This window comes from Sorex fumeus, unplaced genomic scaffold (assembly GCF_029834395.1).
Source record: "Sorex fumeus unplaced genomic scaffold, SorFum_2.1 ptg000126l, whole genome shotgun sequence".
NCBI classification, from domain to species: Eukaryota; Metazoa; Chordata; class Mammalia; order Eulipotyphla; family Soricidae; genus Sorex; species Sorex fumeus.
In genome coordinates this window covers 4,380,545-4,394,162 of record NW_026606183.1, presented here as the reverse complement: position 1 = coordinate 4,394,162, position 13,618 = coordinate 4,380,545, and the positions used below count along the sequence as shown (strand labels likewise).

The window sequence follows — 13,618 nt, the reverse complement described above, 5'->3', positions numbered from 1 at the left end:
TGTAGGGAGGTTTGGGGATTTCTGCTTAAAAGCATACTATTTGAGTACGAGAATGTTGCCTATTTATTTCAGATTTCAAGAATTAGCGGCTTTCTCTGTAATGTTGCAGATGGTCCTTGGTGTAAACTGCCCTGACTTCTTTGGGAGGTATTGACTGTTACAGCATTCAGTATTGCTGATGATTTGTTCCTTGCAGCTGTGTAGTGTCAACCATCATCCTGGAAGCAAGCACAGGGGGAGAGCAAAGGCTTTGGAGAAAGAATCAGCTGAGGTTCAAATTCGGGTTTTATTCCAATTAATGGAACAATAATTAAGGGAATCTTTCACAGATTTCTTAAGATCCAGCTTGCCTTCATTGCAGCACTGTTCACAATAGCCAAAATCTCAAAACAAACCAAGTGCCCTAGAACAGATCACTGGTTAAAGAAACTTTGGTACATCTACAAAATGGAATACTATGTAGCTGTTAGGAGAGTTGAAGTCATGAAATTTGCTTATAAATGAATGGATAGACATGGAGAGTATCATGCTAAGTGAAATGAGTCAGAAAGAGAGAGACTGACATAGTGGAGTATAAAATAACATAACATGAGTATAAAATAACATAACATAACACCCAAGGACAGTAGATACAAGGGCCAGGAGTATTGCTCCATAGCTGGAAGCCTGCCACATGAGCAGAGGGGAGAAGGCAGCTGGAATAGAGAAGGGATCACTAAGAAAATGATGGTTGTAGGAATCAATCGGGATGGGAAATGTGTGCTGAAAGTAGATAATGGACCAAACATGATAACCTCTCAGTATCTGTATTGCAAACCGCAATGCCCAAAAGTAGAGAGAGAAAATGGGGAATATTGTCTGCCATGGAGGCAGTGAGAGGGTGGGGAAGGGGGTGTCTACTGGGGATATTGATGTTGGGGAATGTGCACTGGTGGAGGGATTGGTGTTTGATTATTGTGTGACTGTAACCCAAACATGAAAGCTTGTAACTATCTCACAGTGATTCAATAAAATTAAAAGAAAAATCCAGCTTGCCTCTGTACCGCACTACAACTGGGACAAGTGTCTACCCGCTCAGTGCTATTGTGAGAAGCTAATGAGGTCCCTTCCATGAAACACCTTAGCAGTGTCCCCAGCACAGTTCACAGTCAATGGCAGCTGTGACTCATTTGTGCCTCTTGTTCCCAGTCCGTTCTCTCAGCTCCAGAAAATGCTTTGTACCTTACAGTATTTTCATTTGTACTTTTCTTCCTTGTGAAATGGGTGTCTCTGACTTCTGTCTTTCCTTGCTGTCATCTTCTTTTATTATTTCTTTCCTTTCCTTTCCAATTTAGAGTGTTTAAAGTTGGGCTGTGGGTTATTCATATGATCATCTGTCCCTGTGGCTCCCTCTTACTCCTGCCTCGGAAGCTGCTTCCTCCAGAAGATATTTGCCAAATAGCCCTTATGTTTGCTTACATGCAGTTAATAGGCGAGTCTCTGTTTTGAAGTAACAGAGAGAGGAATACACTGAGTCAAGTTGCATAAATTAAAAGTTCATTTTGTGTAGATTCCGACTTGTCTCCTACCCAGGGGTCTGTCTATTCTGCCTGCTAGCTTGTTATCACAGGATATGTATTAGTGGAATAGGCACCACTCTACTAATTTATTTTGGATCCTAAAACACCTCTCAGAGAGCAAATGTTAAGAAGGATGAACGCCAGTGGACAGAGCTTTTAATACTTTTTTTTAATGAACGGAGCTTTTAATACTTTTTTAATATTGTTTTCATTTTTTATTAGTGAATCACCGTGAGGTACAGTTACATACTTACAAATTTTCGGGTTTCAGTCATACAGCGATTGAGTACCCATCCCTCCACCAGTGCCCATTCTCCACCACCAATGGTCCCAATATCCCTCCTACCAACCCTACCCCATCCTCACCCTCCCCAACCCGCCTCTATGGCAGGGCATTCCCTTTCTTTTGGGGTGTTGTAGTTTGCAATAGAGGCATTGAGTGTTCAATCTATAGTCTACATTCGTCATGCATCTCCCAACCCGAGCAGGTCCTCCAAACATTACTTGGTTGGAGGTTCTAATACTTTTCCTGGCACCATGGTGAATGTTCTTTGTTGGCTTCCTGCCTTGAGACCCTGTCCTCGGAATGCGCTTGTGTTTTGCTTCTAGAGAGTTTCCCCTTCCCCACAAATGTGCACTGGTGATTGCTGGTTTGCCTCCCCAGCTGAACTCTCATTTCTGAGAGACAATGCCAATGTCCTCACTTTCACTGTGATTTCCCCGGGGCTTTGCTTGGTGGCTGCCACGTAATGGGTGCGGATAAATATTTGTTGGCTTGAGTTAGAAATGGCAATTTTCTGCCAGTGGATCCCAAATAGACCTTATTTTTTCCTAGTTCCCTGGCAGTGAGTGTCCTTGCCTTTTGTTCCCAGGGGAGCTGGGTCTGCTGCCTTCCACTCCTGCCTCAGCCTCTTGTTTTCCCTCTTCAGCTCCTTCTTCTGAACGAGCTCTTAGGGCTCTGTTCATCATAACATCAACAGCACAGAGCAGGCATCTCTCCACCCTTCTGGTCTCTTTAGTAGTGACTGAGTTTGGAGGTAGCGAGGACATCTGCCCCTTAGTTTTCAGGGGTCCTCGTGCTGGACAATCACCAGAATATGTGAGGGTGCCCCGGATCACCCGCCCTTCCTCTGGACTCCAGTGTCCTCCAGCTATCAGACTGCAGTGGGCACTTCCTGTTCTCAGTAAAGATTCAGTGAAAGAATCCCGGTTGGGACTGGGTTGTTTTCCTCTTTCGTTTGGCGGTTCTCTGAATCTCATGACAAGAATTGACTGAGAAAAGCCTAATGAGGAGAATTGATCTGAGGAAGCAGAGTGAAAATGAAAAAAAAAAAAGACAACTCCCAGCAGACACTGCTCTCTGGGCTCCTGCTGTCTCCCCTGATTGGGGCACTCTCCAGAAGGTGCTGGAACTCCTGCCCATGTGCCCGTAAATGGAGGTTGGAAGGGGGCCAGAAGGCAGAGGGGAAAAGATGACAAGAGACAGGACCAGATGTTAGGTTTCCCAACTACCACAGCAATTTCCTGTCAGTGGGTCCCAACCAGCACTCTGGAGTTGGTTACCCGGTATTGGAGGTTGTACAGGACCTGGATCTTCGCTTGGGTAGACGGGGTTCTGCTCCCACTACTTCCTACCACTTCTGGCCTTCCCATGCGCCCCCTTCCCAGAGTACAGCCTGCAGGGCCCACCCCTTCGTTGTTTCCATCTGCTCCCCTGGATGAGAATAATATTCTCATCTTCCAAGCAGTTGATGGGCACCTTCTGCTTTCAGAACTTCTGTGAGTTTTTATCTTCTCCCTATGTCACAAGCTCCACAGCAGGAAGAAACCTCTCTCTCTCTCTCTCTCTCTCTCTGAGTCCTGAAGTCAAAGTTTTTCTGTAGTTATTGCAATTTTTTCCCCTCTAAGTGCCCTCCATAACCACTTGCATCTCTTGGAGCAGGTGAGCTTGAACTTGAAAGATAGCCAGGTCCATCTGCCCTTGACCCTTTGCATTGCCTCAGGGGCTGAGTCCATAAGAGAACTCGGAATGGGAAGGAGAGGTCCCTGTTCAGTTTCACTTTGTTCATGCCTGTGTCCTGTAAAGAAAAGAAAAGAGGAAGTGATTTCGGATTCACTCTGGTGGAACCAGATCTGATAGATGAGACACTTCCTTAGCTGTGGACTCTATGAGAGCACAAACTTTGAGCACATCCTGAGAACCTTCTTTGCAGGAGAGAGGTGGAAGGGGGCAGAGAAGCCTGAGGAGGTACCACCAACCCCTGCCACACCTACCTATACCTTGATTTCTCTATTCTGGTTCACCAGTGGTTCCTGCTCTACTATAAAGCAGAAATAAAAGCATCTTCTCTTGTTGTGTGCTAGAAAACACTTGGAAAACTTGGGGCTGTGTGTCTATCTGTCCTTAAGAAACTTGTGGGATGGGGTTGCTGAAGCTCCCATAGGTCCCTGCTGTGTGCTGTTGGGGATGTGCCACCTTCAGGAGGAAGATGGCATGTCTCAGGATGCCAGAGAGTTGGATACATGTAAACTCTATGAGCAAGCAGAGTTAAGAGACTCCTAGACTTCCAGAACCAAGACAGCACCTTGGTTCAAAGCAAAGAATATAAAAAGTGGTTCAAATATCAAAAAGTATAAAAATAGATGGAGTGAGAAAACTCATTCCTGTGCCCTGCTGCCCAGAACTGCTATTAGTAGTTTTGTCAGAGGGTAAGTACATGTCCAGATGTTATGTTTATTTTTTTTCCAGTGGAGGAGTTCCCCAGGTTTATGTCCAAATAATTTTATGAAATTATTATCCAAGCAAGTAGGAATTTATATTCTCCTTAATGCCCCCTCTTTATTTTATATTATTTTATTTTATTTGGGGGAGGGCATACCTGGCAGTACTCACGGTCTACTCCTGGGTATATGCTCAGGAATCACTCCTGGCAGGGCTCAGAGAACCATCTGGGGTGCTGGGGATCAAATACAGGCTGGCCATGTGCAAGGCAAGTGTCCTTCCTGCTGTATTATCTCTCCAACCCCTGTGTTAAAACCTCTTTAAACCAATATGTGTCATATCATGACACAGTTCTGTATTTTGCTTTATTTTGAACTTGAGAATCCACTTTTGAGATCATAGGAGGAGTTGCCAGGGTCAGAAGGTCCAACAGCTGAAACTTGGTCCAGCATTTTCCCAGATGTGAGTATCTCCCGCATGTTCCTTTACAGTCTCACTGTCCAGCATCCCAGAATCCAACCAGAGTCATAGTCACCTCTTCCCTTCCAGTAAGTTCTAGTGGAATTGCCTTTCCTCTCCATTTTGTCTTCTTCACCCTAGAGAGCCTGACCTTCCTGCACTCTTAGGTACACTGGCCCGGCACCTCTAACCTCAAGTCTGGCTTATCTTTGTAGGGATGGAGGGATGTTCTCTCTCCCCCTCTGCAGATCCTTCCATTCACTTTGCACTAAGGACCAATGGGCTCTGCTCATCTCTTGCTCTCTTCCCACAATCACCCAGCATACAGTGGGGCCGCACACTCATGCCAGATGTGCTCCCTACTTCCTGATGTTCCACCATAGTTTCATTCTCCTCATCTCTGTTCTCAGCTTGTGGGAGCCCTCCTCCCCCTAAATCTCCCTATCACAGGGCTGAGAGTTTCCTACTAGGCTCCTTGACCCTCCCCTGCCCTGCCGGTAGGTGAGTTCTAGTCTAGGACCTGGTACTTCCCCGAGTAACAGATGGCAAGTTTCCTGCACATGAGCCTGTGCTCTGCCTCTCTCCCATGGCTTGCATGCACTCACCTGGGTCCTCATATGGGTGTGCACTAGAAGTCAGCTAATTGATTGGAGCAGCACCTCAGAGGGATATTTTTGCTCCCTCTTAACTTGTCTTCTTCCTGCCCTTCTGAGTCCGTCCTTTGATTTCTGCATTCTTCCCACTTCCCTTTATTGCGCAATGATTTTTATTATTATTTTACCACTTGGAGAAATTTTCAGCTGGCTGGTCTTAATGAATGTTGTGCAGACCTAGGCCTCCTGCAGCTTCCTGCCCTAGTTCAAGTTCATTACTTTGACTTACATAGCAGTGGGAGGCAGCAAGACACAGTCCTTAGCAGCTTAGCTTCCGTATTTCTTGCTAAGTGGATCATGATATTGGAAGCTTGAGGAGGGAGGGTGAGTCTAGAGGAGTGAATTCCATTCTCTCCTTCCCAGTGACTTACCTGTTCAAGATTCATAGAACTATTTGACCACATGAAGTTTGGGGGTTCAGAATATATCTTGTGCTGTGAAATTTGGGGGGAGCACTTCAGAAGGCCCAAGATCACCCACTTTTATCTTGGGCTTCATGTGAGTCCCAGATAGTCTGGGGTCACCCTCACCCTTATTCACTGGATGCTTCATCTTTGATGCAAGAGGGGTGCTGTGTGGAGCCATTTGGTACCTTAGTGGGGGAACAAATAGCATTTAGGCAGTGGACATTGCATGGATTCTTCCTGGCTGTTCCACAAGGCCATCTCCCCCAATTTCCACGTAGAAAAAGAGGTATCTGAGCTTTGGAAAGAACTGTAAATGCATGCAGCTAATGCCAAAGTCTCTGACTCGGAGGGGAGGTGGTCTAGGTGGAAGTTTGTTTCTAGGGTTCTGAGTTGAACTGCTGTGCTGTTGCTATAAGCTGTGTGGTTCTGATTTGGATACTTCCTATCACTTCCTGCTGAAACTTTCTCAGGGTGCAGTGTGGAAGGCGAGAGCACTTCATAACCGTGTTGGTAGAATCCATCAAGAAAGCCCTGAGCTCGGCATCTGGCGTACTAAACATGTTGAGTAAACATTTACCATTTGTCACTATGGAATCATTCTTCTATTTGGGCGCAAGAGGGTCACACCCAGTGGTGCTAAGGGGCTATTCCTGACTCTGGCTCAGAAGTGACCCCTGGTAGTGCTTAGGAGACCATATGTAGTCCCAAAGACCAACATGTAGCATGTTGGCTACATGGAACACAAATACTTTAACCCCTGTACTATCTCTAGTCCTTCTTTTATCTGAATGATAAAGTGAGAATACTTACCAGCTGGTTTTAGAGCAAACATCTTGGTCTGCATTTAAGATTATTTTCTTTCTTTTTTAACTTTACAAATCAAGTAATTACAAACTTAGCAATAACTGAGCTGCAGAGAGAAATTTGCACTTCAGTTAGCCTCTCTGTTCCAGATTTCTGATTTCCTTCTAGGGTAGCTGGGGAAGGGTTTGAGTGTTCCAGGAAGTCTGTCATGGCCCAGCCCCCAGATAATCTGTGGAAGCAGAAGCACACCTGGCCCCTGTGAGGTGAGTGGTCTTGCTCTCCTACTTTTGGAACATCCTGAAAACATCCAAGAAGAGGCACAATGGCTGACATATCTTCTGGACAGTGGTTCTCTACCTTCTTCCTTTTGGGTTTTTGGTTTTTTAATGCCACCCTCTCCAGATCTTTTCATGACATTTAATTCTTCAGTTTCCATCTTCATAAAATTATTAGGCACAGGTGAAAGGGCCACAAACAATTGTTCCCTAAGAATCATGTCCTCCCTCATTGGGGATGACACTGGGTATATTGAAACTCTTGCAGCATGTTGTGACAAGTCAAAGGTGATTTGAGGGAGGTGAGGGTGAATGTATCTGGAGTCACATGACGTTTGACCATTCTCCTCTCCCTCCCTCTATGAAAATTCTAGATTGTTCTCTGAGTTGACATCTTGGTATGCATTTGAGATCACTTCTTTGCTTTATTTTCCTTAAAAGTGAAATTATTACAAAGTGAACAAATAATACAGGGATGTAATTCTTAGTATGGTAACTTGTCAATTATGCTGTATTGGATCATTATGTGTACACCTGAAACTAGTGTTATATGTTAAAATCTCACTTGAAAACACAAAATCAGTGGATAATAAGGAGTCAGCATATTATTGCACCTTTAGTATTTCTAGTCTATACCTCAGATGAGAACACCGAGAATGCATAAGAGAGTGTTTATCTTATCCAAATATCTTTCTGCCAGCATTGAGTAGAGTTGTCTTTAGAATTCTTTGCCAATGTGAATGGCAAGAGAGTAACAGTTGTTTGATTGGAATTCTTATAAGGACCATGGAGGTGAAAGTTCAGATTCCCTTTTCTGTATTTAAGATGTATCAATTTCCTTTCTACCAATCTGCTATGCTTCCTTATCCTCAAAAAAGTTTTATGTCCACTGAACTCAGTTCCTGGACTGTCTTCTTCTGAATTATGGGGGGTCTTGGTTATTCTATCTACTTAGCTATTTGAAATAAGTTTTGAATGATAGTTCTCTGGGCCTCTTGCACTCTCAGAGTGGATTGATGTGCCCATATTTTGGCAAACACAATTGCAGATTCCTGAGCTGGCATCATAGGTTGGGATCGAAAGGTTGTAAGCTCTTCGGTGAGATGCCTTTTTGTGAAGTCCCAGGGATACAGAATATCACACTGATGCCTTGATGAAGGTTGGACAATGCCTCAAAGGTCTGCTTTTGTCTAAGTTTGTTCAAGTCCATCTTTTGGTCAGTGTCAGTCCTGAACTGAAAGATCGAGCGGATACTGAGCTGAGCAAAGCAGACTCGAGCAAGAGATATTATTCATTTATCCTACCGGCTACTATATGATATCCAATATACAAAGATGTTTCTACTGGGTCCCTGAACTTGCTGAGCAATCCATCCAAGTGGGAGGTAGGTATGGAACTGGTGACTGAGAGGGAGAGACTGTTTATTTCTACATTCAATATACATTATATTAGGATAAACAGAAATAAGCTTGGGTGAAATGAGGATGGGTCCTAGAAAAATAACATAAAGAGAACCTGACATTTAATCTCTGTCTTAAAGAATGAATTGAGGTTAAACTGCTAGACAAATGGGGGGAGGCATCAGAATGGAGGTGTCAGAGTTCCCTGCCATTGTCACTCCATTTGTCTTGCATGCTCATGTCACGGGGTAAATAAATTCAGGCCGTGTGGGAGATAGCGAGGAGAGGGTGAAGGCAGGAAAGCAGTATAATTACAACTGGATTATTGGACACATTTTTCCACCACAACATCAGCCTGGGGATTAACAATTGAGTTAATGAAGAATATATAGTAACCACAGGTACTTAAGAGGTGAGCTCAATAATGCTGTGACTTATATGTGGGGTAATAAGGATGAAGGAAGAGATCAAGATGAATCTATTATTTTCTAACTCTAGCAATGCAGCTTGAGGCCAAGGAAATAGAATAGGTACGAATGTGGCCATGAGCATGGGAGGAACTGGTTAGGCATTTAGATAGAAATATGGACTGTCACTGTCCTCCCATTGTTCAGCAGTTTGCTCAAGCGGGCCCAGTAGCGTCTCCATTGTGACAATTGTTACTGTGTTTGGCATATAGAATACATCACGGGTAGCTTGCCAGGCTTTGCCGTGTGGGCAAGATACTCTCGGTAGCTTGCCGGGCTCTCCGAGAGGGGCGGAGGAATCAAACTTGGGTCAGTCATATTGGCCGCTTGTAAAGCAACACCCTACCCGCTGTGCTATTGCTCCAGCCCAGAAATATGGTAAGGTAAAGGTAAAGGTAAAGGCCCTCCCGTTGATCGTCGATTTGCTCGAGCGGGCCCAGTAACGTCTCCATTGGAGACTTTGTTGTTACTGTGTCTGGCATATCGAATACTCTCGGTAGCTTGCCGGGCTCTCCGAGAGGGGCGGAGGAATCGAACTCGGGTCGGCCATGTTGGCTGCGTGTAAGGCGAACGCCCTACCCGCTGTGCTATCGCTCCAGCCCAGAATGGACAAATGATTATAATATGATTTATGATAGCAACACTATTTTATTGATTGAATCCTTTCCAAGGTTAAAAGCATGGATAAGTAGATTGCATTGAGCAATAGGGTCAATTTTCACTCATATTTATATCTTCTCCTTCCAGGGGATGGCCAGGTGGATTTCGATGAATTCATGACAATTCTTGGCCCTAAACTGGTGTCTTCAGAAGGTCGTGATGGTTTTCTTGGAAACACAATAGATAGCATATTCTGGCAGGTGAGTAAGAGATTTTTTAAAAATTATCTGACAGTAAGCATGATGTGTACAACTTGTGAGCTTCTGTTCAACACATAAAGATCCCTTGTAGGCTAATGTCGTGCATTCCTTAAATTAGATATTTAAGTGGATTCTGACTATTTGCAGTTAAGGCATGGGAGAGTCAGCTAATGTCCTATTGCCTCTTAATAATGTTCTTATGGTTTAGAGAAATGATATTTCTCCACTTTCAGTTCACAGGTCCTTTTTCCTGGGATGTTTAGAAAGGAGGGTATGTGTGAGCACATCTGTTAGTGGATGCGGGCTGGATATGTGTGATTGCTCTGCTGTGTGGCTGAATGCCGTGTGGTATGGAACAGAGTTTCCCAGAGTGGAAAATGCTCCACCTCCTGGGGTCTCTGAAACAACCTGGAGTACAATGGGAGATGTTTTCTGCCTGTTTGAAGAATTTTTTAAAGGATTTTTATTGGGGTGCTGAGTTTCAAAGTCGTCAGTAGAACTAAAGAAATTTGGCAACTGTGGCATAGAAAAATAGAAAGATGGGGGCTACTGAAACCAGGGGGCTATTACAACCAGGAGGCGCTTCTAATCTAAAAAGGAAAATGACTAAAGCATTGGATAGACAGTTCTTTCTTCTTGGAGAAGACTCAATGTCCCTCCCAGGAAGGTGTGTTTGTCCTCTACTCGCTGCGTAATGCCTTACATAAGAATTGGTGACATAAAAACAGTAGCACATATGGGCTACCTCACACTGCACTTGGATTCCAAACCTGAAAGTAACCTAACTGAACGGATCTGGCGTAGGGCCTCTTAGGAGCTTGAGTTAAGGTGCTGGGACTAGTCTTTTTTGGATGTTTGAGAGGGTTGATGAAAGTGCTCCTAGAGAACTGACTCGTGTGGGTGACTGCTAAGGACTTGCTTTGGCCTCAGGTCTTGCCGCCTCCCCCTGTCCATAGTCTCCAGGGTGGCGGCTTCACTTTCCTGAAAGAGACCAGTCCTCAGGGCTAAATAATGTTCCTCTTAGAACACAAAAACTCAAACATCTTCCACTGCAGGATCCTACTGTCACTATGCTAGTGAGAGGAGATTCGGTCTGAGGGATAGGTGAGAGGACACTTTTGCAGGCAGAGGCCAGGCAGGGGGGCTGCAGCAGGCTGGCTGCCCCTACCATTTGGCACTTGGTTTAGACTTTTGACCCAGCATTGCTTTACTTTCCCCAAGACTTTAGTTTCCTCTTGCCCAGGGGAATTCTGTAACCATGACCACTCTCTGTTCTGAGGCAAGATCCTCCCGGACACCAGACTCTTTGTGCTAAATAAGCCCATAGTTTTTAAAAATTAATTTATTTATTTGCTTTTTGGGTCACACTCGGCGATGCACAGGGGTTACTCCTGGCTCATGTACTCAGGAACTACTCCTGCCAGTGCTCGGGAGACCATATGGGATGCTGAGAATCGAACCCGGGTCAGTTGCGTGCAAGGCAAATGCCCTACCTGCTGTGCTGTCGATCCAGTCTCAAGGCCCATATCTTTAATACTCTCTCTTTTATGACCTTCAAGTGGACAATGTCAAGGGTAAAATAAACAAATGGGATTCTCCAAGAGTAGTTATTTAGCAGTTGTTTTGAGCCCCAGCTCTTTGTGGGAGGTGGGGTATTGGTGGGGATTGGCACTTGATGACTAACACAACCTCCTTTATAAGCACAGAGGTCTGAGAGCCTGCCAAGGTCTTTTGGGGTGACCTTCACAGATTTCTTGTCAGCTCATTCAGAGCCTTTCTCATTGCAGCAAGTAATAGCATGTGAAATGTAGGTATTCTTATGGTTCATCCATCAAGTTACAGTGTGCTTTTATATTTGAGGAAAAATAAAATTGTGTTGGAAGTCATCCTTAGGACTCAGTATCAGTTAATGGTGGAGGTCAGGAAGGGGCTGAAAATTGGGGGTGGCAGCTGTGCTCAAGCTTCTGTTTGATTGCAGCTACTGAAAGGAGGTTCTCAGAATCATCCATGGTTTGACATTTGTTCACACCTTTTACCTTCACTCCACTTTCTCCCAAGGAAGAGTCCTTAAAACAGTAGATAACAGAGTCCTTGAAACATCCTCCAGGTGCTGGAGGAGCAAACCTCACTACTACATCACTAGGGCTACCTGAGCCCCTACACCAGGTCGGCATGACCAGCAGTCAAGCCAGTTCTGCAGTGAGCTTGAAGATGGCACTCAATGAAAAGACCATGGCAAGGATCCAAGAATAGTGGGAGAGTAAACACTCTGCTGTTCTACGGATCTACCCAGTTAAACTCTTGCCTCTGTACAGGCAGAGAAGTGAGGCTACCTTCAGCCAAAAGAGCCCAGCCCTGTGTGTGTCTTACTGTGGGTCCAGAGGGAGCAGGTTACACTCAGCTACAATGATTCTAAACAAATCCCAGGGGAGTTCTCTCTAGAAATGGATTCCTTTACTCATAATTTATCTTTTATCGGGAATTTACTAATTTCAAGTCTCTGCTTTAAGAAAGAGTGCATGATGTTTAATCAGATTTTATCTGTTTATTGGGTAAACTGGATACCTGAGGATGAATATGAGGCTAGAGGTCAAGAAAGAAGGAACTCAGATGGCCTGTTAGTCTTTGTACTTTCTGCTGGAGAACGTACCCAGAAGGAGCCTTCACTGCCCAGGCAAGGCTGGTTTTGTTACAGTTACCCATCTCATGTCTGTACACAATATCAGGTCAAATTCTGTTGCTTACACCAACTTTTCTCCATTCCTCTCTGATTCTCTACCCACAAGCCTAGAAAATTAGCTGCAACTGCTCCACAGAAATGTCTCTAGACTTGCACCCTGTTCCCACATTCCAAACCCTTGGTCTGCTTGTTCTTATATCTTCCCATTTCTGCTTTGATCCTGAACTCCTGGTGTCTCTCCCATGCTCTGATCCTAATGCCATCCCTGCCCAGGCTACCCTGTAGGAAATTTCATGTGCTAGATGCAGGGGCCTTGACTAAAAGGCCAGGAAGCTGGACTTAAAGTTCTGGACTCAGGGCACTTGAGAGCATTTGAGTTGGATTCATGCTGTGTGAAAACTGCTGGAAACAGCTCCATTCAGTCGAGCGGTGGCATAGCCCCTTATAAGACCAAGACAGTATTGCCAGTGGCTTTCCTTGTGCCGTGGCATAAATGATCAGATATTTTTTATCTTTTTCAAAATCTTGAGAGTGGTCATGGTGTGACCTCAGAAAAGAATATTGAGGAAAATCTATGCCCTGCTAGTCAAGTATCTATTAACCATGTGCAATCTTTTTTTATTTGTAAGTCTGAAGATTACCTGTCAAATGAAGCTGATTGTGTACAAAACTTGCATGGAAAGCAAACAGGGGAAGGGGGGCGGAGAGACAGAAGCAAATCCTATTTACTCGTGTTGCATGGGGCCAAGACTGATAGAATAGCCAGCCTCATACATTTATCTGTAGTGCTGACATGCTGGGAGGCATTCTCTGTGCATCACATCTGGCACCAGCTGGATTACTCTCCCCCCAATATTTTGTCAACGTGCCACTCTCTCAGAGTTTTGTATCCAAAGCTGCTGATCCTCAGTCATTAATCATCCAACTGAACTTAAATAGCTTTCAGCACAATGCCCATCAAGAGGCCTGCTAGAGTAACAGTGAACACGCATCCCCAGAGCGACGGGGCTGCCTGTGTGTTGTGGAGCATGGGAAGCTTTGATGTGGGCAGTGCTTCCAGGAGTTGAAGTTACTCAGTAAGCCCGCTGTTTGCAGCAGCATGAAGTGCCCTCACACCAGTAGGAGGTCTGAGAATTCAACTCACTTCTGACCCCTTCCAGCAGGAGGAGATAGCATCATGGCCCATGGGTGTAGGGCTCAGCCTCCACTGCAGTGCTCGCTGCAAGCCTCCTACCTCCTAAGAAGCTGGCTGCCAATCACGGGGTCCCAGTACCCCCTCCTAAATTTGATACATTTGTTAGGAAGTCTCACAGAACTGGGAATTCAAGTCCT

General features: G+C 44.9%; 1 protein-coding gene across 4 annotated transcripts in view; it reads left to right on the top strand.

Moving 5' to 3' along the window:
• CALN1 (calneuron 1) overlaps window positions 1–13,618 on the top strand; it is a 520,902-nt gene that overhangs the window by 329,218 nt on the left and 178,066 nt on the right. For all 4 annotated transcript variants that reach the window (XM_056137646.1, XM_056137648.1, XM_056137649.1 and 1 more), the window contains one exon: window positions 9,494–9,606. In XM_056137646.1, the coding sequence (XP_055993621.1) occupies window positions 9,494–9,606 (113 nt within the window). The remainder of the gene's footprint in view (window positions 1–9,493; window positions 9,607–13,618) is intronic.